The sequence below is a fragment of the Corvus brachyrhynchos genome, unplaced genomic scaffold, assembly GCF_000691975.1.
Source record: "Corvus brachyrhynchos isolate BGI_N302 unplaced genomic scaffold, ASM69197v1 scaffold555, whole genome shotgun sequence".
Taxonomy (NCBI): Eukaryota; Metazoa; Chordata; class Aves; order Passeriformes; family Corvidae; genus Corvus; species Corvus brachyrhynchos.
In genome coordinates, this window is record NW_008238357.1 from 566,435 (window position 1) to 578,205 (window position 11,771).

The window sequence follows — 11,771 nt, forward strand, 5'->3', positions numbered from 1 at the left end:
GGAAAGAGACTCCTTTGGCAAAGGTCCCCTGAGTGATCCATAACAATAACTCCTTAATGCCAAGCTCACACTTCACCATTCCCTTCTAAAGGCTTCTTGTCTGCTCTCAGGTCTGTTGCTAATTTAACCAAGCCAACTGAGATCAGGATGTACCTCTGCTCCATGCCCCAGTTTAGACATCCATCTCTGTGGTTTTCTTCTCAGCAACTGCTCTTGCCATCCATCAGAACCCACCACGTGAGTGCCATGTGGTGAATGTTTGCTTGAAACACGAGAGGAGGTCTTTAGAGGAAAGCCAGGTGACACAGAGGGATGCTGCTGGATGTGTACATTTTCCATTCAGCCCTGCTAATCATCCTCATACCCAGGTTGTGTTGGGCATGACAGGCTGATTGGCAGGTCTGTCTCTACTTGGCTGCAAGGCTGTGGCAAGTGAGGAAGGGCAAACTGCGGCACTAAAGGGCGCAGTGGTAAGGTCTGTCCTTTCCCTTGTGAACTGTAAATAATGAAATTATTTGTCTTTTTCAAAGGAGAACTTGTAATCTGTTTGTGCTGACCCCAGAAAACTGAGCAAAGCACCATGAGCAGCCATCAGACAGGTGAGAGAACAGACACAGCTCTGGGGAACCTGTGTGATAACCCCAACTTGCTTCTCTAGCTTGGGGATACCAGGGACTGACACACCAGGTCATGAATTGGCAGTGGGGCCTTTCTCATGGCAGATTTTGTATTTGAAACAAGAATTGATGCAAAACTTTCCCTGTCCAAACCATCGCTGGAGCTGTGAGCCGAGGTGGTCCTGGATTAGGACTTTGGTTGCAGAATTTCCCACTTGGACACAACTTTGGCAAAGCCACCACAAAATCCCACACCTTAATGCCCAAGCCTTGGGACACATTTACAGCCTGTGGCACTGGAATGGGTGGGACCTTTGTGGTCAAAGAGGAGCTGAGCAAGAGCAGTTACTGCTCTGCAGGAGGCAATGCAAACTGAGAGATTCTTTCTGAAGGACAAACATGTTAATTGAATCCATTTTTTCTTGCCTTTCTAGTAAAAATCTTCAAGAAATCTTCTATCCCAGGAGTTGTTATCACCCAGTTTGTGAATGATGTTCCAGAAGGATGCAGTACACCTGATTTTGAGAAGAAACCACTCACTCTGACACTGCAGGAAGGTGAGACTCTTGACAAACAGGCAAAGCCACAGACGTGGAGGTTTGACTCCATGTCCCACCTACATGAAAAAATTATCATGATTAAATCAAGAGAGTTTCTAAAGTGATTTGACATGACCAGAAAAAAAGTGTTGTGTGGCCAAAGTCTTTGTTACACTGATGAAAATTCCATCAGTACTCACAAAGGTCTCCTGAGTTGTCACTATGCGTGTGCGAGACCAAACTCTGGTTCTTATGTGTTACAGCAAATCCTGTGAATTCTACAGGAAACTCTCAGAGGAAGGATTTTGCAGCAAAAGATTGAGCACATTGAAAAAGTTGTTGGTTTTTTGTTTTCCTGTTGAAATAACTTGTGCTCGGCACGAAAATCAACTGCTTTTTAAAGTAGGATACACTGACTGCAGGTGCTGTTTAGGCTACAGCAGCCTTCCAGTGCCTAAAGGGGCTCCAGGAGAGATGGACAAGGGCCTGAAGTGCCAGGACAAGGGGAATGGCTTCCCACTGCCAGAGGGCAGGGTTAGATGGGATATTGGGGAGAAATTCTTCCCTGTGAGGGTGGAAGGCCCTGGCACAGGGTGTCCAGAGCAGCTGTGGCTGCCCCATCCCTGGAAGTGTCCAAGGCCAGGCTGGACAGGGCTTGGAGCAGCCTGGGATAGTGGAAGGGGTCCCCGCCCCGGGCAGCGGGGAGGAGGAGATGGACTTTGAGGTCCCTCCTACCCAGGACATTCCATGGTTCTGTGATGATTCTATAAGGAACAACATAAGGATCTTGCACAGAGCACAGAGCAGGCAGCTGATGAGCCAAGAACTGGAATCAGTGAAGAGCCTCCCAGGGGTCTCTCTGCACCTGCAAAGAGTCCTTTTGTTTCTTTTTTTTTTGTTGGTGTGGAGTAGCCTGAGAACATCGTGTAGCTCCTCTTCCCTGCCGGGACTGAACCAGCAGCCTGGATTTTGGTGTTCCACACTCACCTGTGGATTTCCAGGAGCCACTGAAGTTTTATGAAGGGGCACAGTGGCCTCTAGTGGAACCTGTCCCTCTTCCTGCTCCTCCACCTGCACGTTTCAGGCACTAATCAAGGCCCCCGGCTAAGTTTTCACCTATCTAAATTTTCACCTGTGTATATTTTCCAAATTACTTCACTTCCAGCAGGTTCTTTGCAGTTTCCATACAAATTGTTTGTGCATTCAGGTTGGTCACTGTAATTCTGTGTCTGTGCAGAGGCGCTGTGAGGGCCTTTAGTTCTATCATCACCCCACTGTGTTCAGTGCATGGCTGAGCTGATTCTCCTGAGACAGATGGCAAGCGTGGGAAAGTGCAGCCAAAGTGGCTAAAATGTAACACAGGGATAATCAACTGGAATGAGACTTTTTAATAAGAGATGGTACTGCTGGAAGGCCTTTTGATAAGGATCTGTTGGCAGGAACTTGTTCCATCAAATAAGTTTGGTGGTGGTGACTGCAGAAATGTGTGGGAAATACTGCCAGACTTTCCAGGGAGAATCTTTAACAGCGTTGGTCACCTGCACACCAAGAGTATTAAAAAAAATAGAGAGGGATCATTTCCAGCCTGAGCTGTGTCCATGGATAACTCACCCACACGAGTCACTTCTCTGACTTGTTTCCTAGTGTACCCTGGGGTTTGGAGCCTTTTGGAGAAGAGGTTTGTACTGGGCACTGGGAAAGCTGTTGGAGATTTCTGTGGTGGGCTGCAGGGGACTTAGATTCCTGGGGAGCAGGGATGAAGGAGATGAGCCCCCTTCTCTTCTCCCTCCCTTGTCTCTTCAAACAGCAGAGCCTGGTGGGTTTAGAGTGCAAGGTGGTGCCAGTTAAAGACTGGAGGAGCAGTGGGATTTGATGGAGAATATGTGTGATGAGGAGGGGTTTGGACATTTCATGGGTCAAAAGCAAGTCTGGGTTGAACTTGCTGTCGGGCTGCTGATTTCACTGATGGTCAGAGATGTCAGCAGCCATGTCTGGCAGGTCAACACAACGTTTTACAGGCCCTTTATGATTGAATACAGACAAAACCTGAATTATTGATGTGCAAAAGAAGAAGGTATCGTTATTTTTGAAGAATGTTTCTGCATAAAATAACGGAAATTACTCACTCTGGGGATCACTCTTGATAAAATAAGGGGCCAGGCCTGAGAGTCCTCATATTCAAGCCTGTCTGAAATAACTAAATTCTTGCCTCTTTTCAAAGGTAAAAATGCCATTTTCAGAGCTGTGGTCAAAGGTGTCCCAGCCCCTGAGGTGAAATGGTCGCGTACACGGAAAGGAATGGATGATCCTGCCAAATATGAAATGTCCTTCAACAGTGCTACAAATGAATTCATTCTGCAGGTAAAGACCAAATATTTCAGAAAGGACTTGTGGAACTGAGAGAAATGGATAGGAAAAACCTGCAGTGGAATGGGGAGAAGCAGAGGGGCAGCTCCAACCTCTGCTCTCTGTGAGCAGGGACAGGAGCCAGGGAAGGGCTGGAGCTGTGTCAGGGGAGGGTCAGGCTGGAGATCAGGGAAAGGTTCTTCCCCCAGAGGGTGCTGGGCACTGCCCAGGCTCCCCAGGGAATGAATGGGCACAGCCCCGAGGCTGCCAGAGCTCCAGGAGTGTTTGGACAGCGCTGCCAGGGACAGACTGGGATTGCTGGGGTGTCCTATCCAGGAACTGGACTGGATGATCCTGTGGGAACCTTCAAACTCAGGGTATTCCATGATTCTACACATCCCCAGCTCTGAGATAACACAAAGATAAGCAAACAAAGCTTTTTAGGACCCTTCTGGGAGCAGAAGGCGGCTCTGAGGTGCCACTGAGTAGCTGCTTTATGAGAAGCTGAAGGTGAACTGAACCCCAGCCCTTTCTGTGAGCACTTTCTGTGCTTTCCATTTGAAGATCAAGAGCCTGGTTCTGGATGACAGTGATTTGTATCGCTGCTATGCTGTCAATGCCTACGGAGAGGCCTCGTGCTCTGCTGGCCTCAGGATCATCCAAGGTAGGCCTGGCAGCTCTGGGCTCCTGTGGCCCCAGGTAGTGGTTTTGCTGTTTCTGGGTTGGGTGTCCAGGACTTTGGGTGTTCTTGGTGTGAAGGTCTGGTATTCCCCTCGCTGAGGACTTTTGGTGGCTCCCTGGCATTGTGAGCTTTAAGGCAAGAGGGAAGAAAGTGGAATTGTGCTCACTGCACTGGTCCATAATCAGACAGCCTGGATTTAGCGCTGAACTGCCTCAAACCTTTATTTATGTTGTTGAATAAATCAGTCCTTTGGGAGGGATCCATCCCTCTGCACCTGTCTCTGGACCTCATTCCTTCTTGCCTTTATAGTCAGTGCAGAGAAATGGGCACTTTGTGGGTCAGATATAACTGATATTCTTGGACTCCACTCGAGCAGAAGATGGATTATATTGGAAGTGTCCATGTCACCTCTGTGCCTTTCAAGTAAGTTTAGAAGGCACCTATCTGCAGTTGCCATTTCCACCTTGGCTCCCCATCTCTAAAACAAGATGTTGATATTTTCTCCCATTGTTTAGACCATAGAATTGGTAGGGCAAAAATGCTCTCCTCCTCTGTGTGGAGTCTCCAGCAAGCACTGAGTCAATGGCAATAGAAATATCATCTTTATAGATGGAGGCTACTGGGAGCAAATGTCAGATTGACAAGGAAATCCAAACTGGGATTCCCTCTTGCACTGGTAACAGATACAGTGGTTTCATGACTCATTGGTTCACTGCTGTTAGTCTCATCTTGTTCATCCTATGGCTTGTTTTCCTTCTGTTTTCTCTTATAAATGATCAGTTGGCTTTAAGAGGAAGGCAAAATATGTTCCTGTTCATGCTGCTGATGGTAAGTTAAAGATCTGTATGTGTATTATATTATTGGGGGGCAGAGTTAATAATACTCTGTCTGCCACAGTATTATTACCCCAAACTTGTAAAGACTGGAGTAAGAGAAGGATTAATGAGCCTCTAATGTTCTGTCATCTCTGCTTGCTCTTTACCTTTCGTTAAAGTGATGATTTTAGACACAGCTTTGAGCTGTTTTAATTAATGATTGTGGAATCATTAGAAAAGGAAAAAGGGATTTGGGGATGTCAAACACAGCTGGATCAAACACGTTAACATGGCTGAAAACAGTGGGTCTCTAGAGGGAAGCCCCTTAGGGAGAGAACTTCACTGGCACTCAAAGGATGAGCATGGCAGTGAGAACTGACTAAGTTTCGTGACAGTTTTTTGGTAAAGTGTGAAAAAATCACCAGAGGAAAAGAGCTCAGCAGAATAACCTCTTGTCTGTGGCTATTTGCATTATCTTCTTTGGGGGGATGTATTTCACAGTGCTGGGTATGTGACTGTTTGTTGTTTTCCCCACTCTGGTAACAGAGCTCAGGAAGACACTCCTGGAGTCCAAGAAGCTGCTGAGGAAGAGGTAAGGCTCTGGAGTGAGGGCCATGCTCCCACTTCTGGGTGTTTCTTGGTGGCAGGGGACAGCTCCAGAGACCTTCAGGGCAACACTTGTTGTGTCCAAAGTTGTGGTGAGACTCCCTATGGAGAGACAGGCCAGAACAGCTTGGCACTGCCTGTGGGACTGAGATAAACACAAGGTTCCAGCCTCATTTTCAGGGTATTTCCTCTGCACCCTCAGGTTCCCACTGGGCAGCTGTGTTTCTCTGCCTCCCTGTGTTTAGCTCACGAGTAGCTTCCTGTCTAAAGGACACCTCTCCATGCCCTGCTCTGCTGCCTGCCCCGGGGCTGAGCCCTGGCTCCCAGCCCAGCTGCACTGCCAGGTGCACAGGGCATAACCCTCCCCATCCCAGGTGGGAAACTCTAAGGATTGCCTGCTGAGAATGATCTCTGTGCAGAATCCTGACCTAGGATCACCTGGCCTGGGCCAAACTGTGCCAGAGCCTCTTCAGCAGTGTGGAAGCTGTTCCCTGGCACCATTTAATTTGTAGTATAGATGCAGAAAACCTGCTCTGGAAGAGTCACAGTCTTTCCTGCCTCCACCTACGGGGCCAAGTGAACTACAGGAAGGAGGAAGAGAGATGGAAGAGAATTAAGGATAGAAAAGCAGGACATCTTGTTGTTTGTGAAAATGTCTGAATGTTTCCACCCCTGCTTCTCAGGGTCATAGCACCAAAACCAAAGCCCCTGGACAAAGAAGCTGTGTGGCAGCTGTTGCTGCATGCAGATAAGAGAGATTATGAAAAAATCTGTATGAAATATGGAATTGTTGACTTCCGTGGGATGCTGAGGAAGCTGCAGGAGATAAGGAAGGACACAGAGACTGAACAAGACAAGGTAAAATAAACTGAAACCACTAATTTTTAACAAACTACAGCTTCTGAAAACAGGCTAAAGCTTCCTAAATTGCTTTGGAGATGAAAATTTTGTTGTATGACAATGATTTATGACATTATTTTAAAGAAGTTCCACTTCTTTACTCATGCAGGTGAAAATGCTGATGAATTTTTTGAAGCTCAGTTCACATATTTTAGGAGATACTGACCAAAGGGGTATTCAGTTGTCTCTGATAAGAATTTGGACCCCGAATTAAAAATTGTATGTCCAAGAGTAAAGATTAGCCTTCACATAGAGGGGCACGTAGAGACCTGGATGGGCAGTGTGGGAGTGACCAGGAGGTAACACATAAAAAGTAATTTATATACAGGAGGAAACCATGGCAACTTACAGATACTGCAGCTTACTGCACCAGAACTGTGACTTACAGATACTTCTCCTACATAACGTTAGAGGTAGCTCTTTAAAGTAGATTTCACATTAATTCAACAGCTTAAGAACTTCTGTCATGGCAGCTTTATCATTTACTAGGTTCTTCAATATTTCTTTGCAGTTCATTCACAGTCTCAGAAACTTTGAACACATCAAAGTCAACAAGGAGGGAAATGCTACGTTCAGCCTGGAGATGGAGCTGAAAAGCAGAAACAGCAAGGTTTACCTGCTCAAGGTGAGAGGGATGTGTTGGGCAGCAGCAGCTCAGAGCACCCCTCAAGTGTTCTACAGAAAAGGCTTCATCTGCTAGGCAGTGGCTGAGAGCAAATAAATGCCTTAAAGTTGTCTGTCCTTTGCAGATCCCTGCTTGGTTAGGGAGCAGTGTGGGGTGATCCTTGGTGGTGAATATCCCTGGGGATTTATAGATCCAAGTACAGGGGATGCAGTCAGTTACTGATATCCTTGTGACTTCAGGAAATTCATAGAACAGTTTGAGTTGGAAGGGACCTTTTAAAGGTCAAGGGACCTTAAAACTCATCCTCTTCCACCCCCTGCCATGGGCAAGGACACCTTCCACTATTCCAGGCTGTTCCAAGCCCCATCCAGCCTGACCTTGGACACTTCCAGGGATCCAGGGGCAGCCACAGCTTCTCTGGGCACCTTGTGCCAGGGCCTCCCCACCCTCATGGGAAAAAGCTACTTTCTTATATCTAACCTGACCCTTCTTCAGTTTAAGACCATCATCCCAACAGTGTCTTTCAGGCTGCAGAAATCCTGCAGTTTCATAGAAATTTTATTCACTTTCTCAAGTGTGTTATTGGCCTATAACTCCCTCTATGAAAGAAGATCTCAGAGATGTAAAACATCCCCTCTAGATGGGATCTGCAAGTGCTCAGCGCTGAGCATGTTTTTCTGAAAGACACTTTTTAGTCAAATTGTGGTTAGAGGCTTCAACGCAGGGGAAATCAGAATTCCTTGAAGGGAAGGACAGACTAACTATGAATCTTCTGGATCAAATGTAGGACATGAATTCTATGAACCACAATTTGGAGAACGTAACCCAAGTGTGCTACAGAAAGTGGTGAAGTCTCCTGCTCATCCAGCTAGGAGGATGCTGAACTCTAAGCCAAGAAAGTTCTTTGTTTTTGTAGCTGCAATAACTGTGTATTAGCTAAGATTCAGACCCTTATGTGGGTAGCCAAGGGCTGCTGTTTTGCTGAGTTTCAGAGCCTGGTACCCTGCTCTGTGCAGGATTCACTGCCCAGACAGTGCCTGTGTGCTGCAAAGAGCCCTGGGCACTGTGAGGTTACTCATTTATATCAACAAGGGGATTGTAGCACCAACCTGTCCTGATTTGTTCAAAATGCCTGGCACTGGCTGAGCCTTTGTGAGGACACTCCTCCCCTCCCCTCCCCTCCCCTCCCCAGGACGGCGAGCGGCTCCGGTACGGGACAGGGGACGAGTACAGGAAGCACTGCCTGAGGAGAGTTGGGAGAAGGTACCGCTTCACTATCAATGATGTGCAGCCAGAGGATGCAGGGGTGTACCAGGTCAGGGTGGAGGACATCCCCATCTTCTCAACTGAACTGGATGCTCAAGGTAAGGAGTTCAGTTTGAGGGATGTGATGTGCAACTGTGACAAAATTTTGTCTAGGAAAATTGTGTCTAGGAGCAAGTGTGAAGCTCAGTTACTCCTGACCACCACAGAGGACTGGTTTTGTGTTGCCCAGTAAGGGTTCCTTGTCTGGCACAGGTGAAAAGGAGCAGGAGGGTGATTTTGTGCTTTAAGTGCTGCATTTGCAGTCCAGGGGAACAGGCCTGGGCTTGAGAACGGGTCTGGCTGTGGGTGACAGTGAGCACACTCCTTAACCTACCCCATATTACAGTTTGCTTCTGTAAGCTCAGAATAATAACAACAAACTCAATCCAAGTATCATGCTGCAGGAACACATCAATGACTAAAAACTGCCAGCACCTCAGTGCTATGGGGTACAATGTCTCAGAAGATAATAAAGACAAAAATCTACTTTTCTGCTTTTCTGCAGAATTTGGCACAGAACCACATCTCAGTTTTTCCTTTTTCTCATTAACCCAATGCTCAGAGGCACCACAACTTCCTGTTCTTTCCTCCCTCAGCTGTAACAGTTTTACTTGGAGCCCAGAACCAGCCGTTTCCTTCCCACAGCTCTTGGTTTCCCCTGCAGCCATCCCGGTGCGGTTCCGGCAGCCGCTCTCCGACGTGCGCTGTGCCGAGGCTGGGGACGCTGAGTTCCAGTGTGTGCTGTGCACGCCCTGCCACGAGCCCCTGTGGCTGCACAAAAGCCACCTCCTCCAGGCCAGTGACAAGCACCAGATCTCTGTGACACCTGATGGCCTGACCCACAAGCTGATTGTCAGGAATGCGGTGCCCTCGGACAGTGGCCTGTACACGCTCGACGCGGGACAGGGCTCCTCCAGTGCCTGGCTCCTCGTGGAGTGTGAGTGGTTGGCAGCGGGTTGTTCCCATGGTGTGTTGGCACAAAACATTCCTCTCACTGCCTGATGGTTCAGGGAGATGTTGCTCTGCTGGGAAATGAATTGCTGAGCCTCTAATTCCTAAATTATGGCTGAGAGAACTGGGGGTGTTTAGCGTGGATAAGATGAGACTACAGGGAGACCTTGGAGACCTTTTCAATGCCTAAAGGGGCTCCAGGAGAGCTGGAGAGGGACTTTGGACAAGGGCCTGGAGGGACAGGACCACTCCCAAGGGGTAATGGCTTTCCACTGCCAGAGGGGCAGGGTTAGATGGGATTTTGGGAAGAAATTCTTCCCTGAGAGGGTGGGCAGGCCCTGGCACAGGGTGCCCAGAGAAGCTGTGGCTGCCCCTGGATCCCTGGCAGTGCAGGGTCCAAGGCCAGGCTGGACAGAGCGTGGAGCAACCTGGGACAGTGGAAGGTGTCCCTGCCCATGGCAGGGGGTGGAACTGGATGAGCTTTGAGGTCCCTTCCAATCCAAACCATTTTGTGATTCCATGATTCTAAATTCTCTTTGGGAAAATGAATGTCTGGTTAGACCCTCTTTCCTCTTCAAATGAGACCAACTTTACCCCTTTTAATTAGTCCTGACAAATCCTATTGGCTTGATTGCTCTACAGCTATAATGAAGTAGCACATTCTCCACCAGTTATCTCTCCTTATCTCCCCACATGTTTTTGAGGAAGCTGTTCCAGTGATCACAGTGCAGCAGGAAGGGGCTCAGGGAGCTTTTGATACTCTCAGTTTTACACTATCAATGCCATTCTTCTTGCTAGATAATATTTTTCATTCCCAATTAGAGGTTAAACATGCTGGAAGGAGCTCAGAGGAAGCTGGGAAGGTGGGAACACCCAGTGCAGGCACATTGACAGTCACCTGGCTCATATTTGTTTGCTTCTGAGAGGTGGTTCCTTTGGTTCCCAATGCCTTTGGTTTCTTTTGGGATCCTCACACAGCAGCAGGATGGGTGTCTCACAAAGGCTTCTCCAAACCAATGTAGGTTTCTGAAAAAAGAAACTGCCCGTGGATTTCAGTGAGCTGTGAGCTCTGATAAATTATATCCAACCTGGAAACCAAAGCAGTGAGTGACCTGCTCTCAGAACAGCCTGAATTGTGGATTAATCCAAAGCTATTCACAGATCTGGAAGCTTTAGTCCTCAGGTTGGCCATCCCTAAACCAGCCATTATCCAGATGTGCAAGCTGCCTCCAGAGCAGCAAAATCCCAGTTCCAGGGTGGGAACTGATGGCTCCTCTGGGCATGGAATATTCTGCTCCTTCTCCATAGCTGGAGGGAGTAGGCAGATGGAATTAATGAATCCCAGATACAATCTAAGCCCCTCTAAATCAGACCTATCATGCTGGAAGTGTCTTTTTCTGTTATTTTTGGTTGGTTTGTTTGTTATAATGAGCATGTTTCCACTAAAAACCAATGCATTTTAACTAAAAATAATTGTCTTTAGTTAATTTTGTTGTCTGAATGTGGCATTGAAAAATTCAGGATTTGAAATTACTTTAAATTTATTTAAATATATTGTGTGTGTCCTAAAATGAAATTCAAAAAGTGCTAACACATTTTGTTTGGTTGTTGATGCAGTGCAGTGACCTACTGATTTTCTGTTATTTTGTTCCCCTCTTTTTCTGTAAATTGTACATCTGCTCCCATCAAACAATGCAACTTCAGATGCCAAAGGAAAGAGGAGACAGGATGAAGGAGAACAGATTGAAAGGGAGACATCTGAGTGGCTGAAAGAAACAATGGCAGACAATGAAAGGGCAAGGAAGCTTCGGCGCCAAGAACAAGCTGGTGATGAAGATCATCCTTCCTTTTCTACATCCCCTGGTGTGGAGAAAACTGGCTGGTACAGAACTGGCCAAGGCAGCAGCCAAGGCCGGGGCCAAGGACACTCCATTGATCCTGATGATGGAAGCCAAAGATTTTTGGGAAAAGAGGGGCTACGCAAAACCCACATAAATGGAGAGATGGGGTCTGGGCAGTTTTCTGGAGCAGGTCTAGATGGAGACTCAGGGGCCAATGATGGCAGCACCTTTGGACTAAAAGGCTTAGGAGGCAGAAGTGGGTTAAGGGCTGTCCATGGTATGGACGCTGTCTCAGGCAGAGCAGGTCCTGGTGGTGCAGTAGGAGGGGCAGGCGAATGGAATTCTGTGGATGGCAGAGGTGAGGGTGTGCTGGGTGCTGTTAACATTGACATGGATGATGGAGAAGGTTTGGGCTCTCAGCATGACAAGGATGGGAATTTAGGTGATGCCAGTTACAGAGCTGGTTTTGGGGGTGCTGGGAGGTTGGGTGGTGGAAGTTCTGTGCCAGATGGGCTTGATCCTGATTCAACTGGAGTGGCAGCCA

The 11,771-nt window shown here is 47.6% G+C and overlaps 1 protein-coding gene across 1 annotated transcript in view; it reads left to right on the forward strand.

Annotated features, from left to right (window-relative positions):
• IGFN1 (immunoglobulin-like and fibronectin type III domain containing 1) overlaps positions 1-11,771 on the forward strand; it is a 39,454-nt gene that overhangs the window by 9,936 nt on the left and 17,747 nt on the right. The window contains exons 3-13 of the mRNA XM_017735509.1: positions 531-599; positions 1,052-1,174; positions 3,378-3,517; positions 4,067-4,166; positions 4,965-5,012; positions 5,546-5,591; positions 6,289-6,463; positions 7,017-7,130; positions 8,323-8,494; positions 9,100-9,372; positions 11,091-11,764. Coding sequence (XP_017590998.1) covers positions 581-599; positions 1,052-1,174; positions 3,378-3,517; positions 4,067-4,166; positions 4,965-5,012; positions 5,546-5,591; positions 6,289-6,463; positions 7,017-7,130; positions 8,323-8,494; positions 9,100-9,372; positions 11,091-11,764 — 1,884 coding nt within the window. The 5' untranslated portion in view covers positions 531-580. The remainder of the gene's footprint in view (positions 1-530; positions 600-1,051; positions 1,175-3,377; positions 3,518-4,066; positions 4,167-4,964; positions 5,013-5,545; positions 5,592-6,288; positions 6,464-7,016; positions 7,131-8,322; positions 8,495-9,099; positions 9,373-11,090; positions 11,765-11,771) is intronic.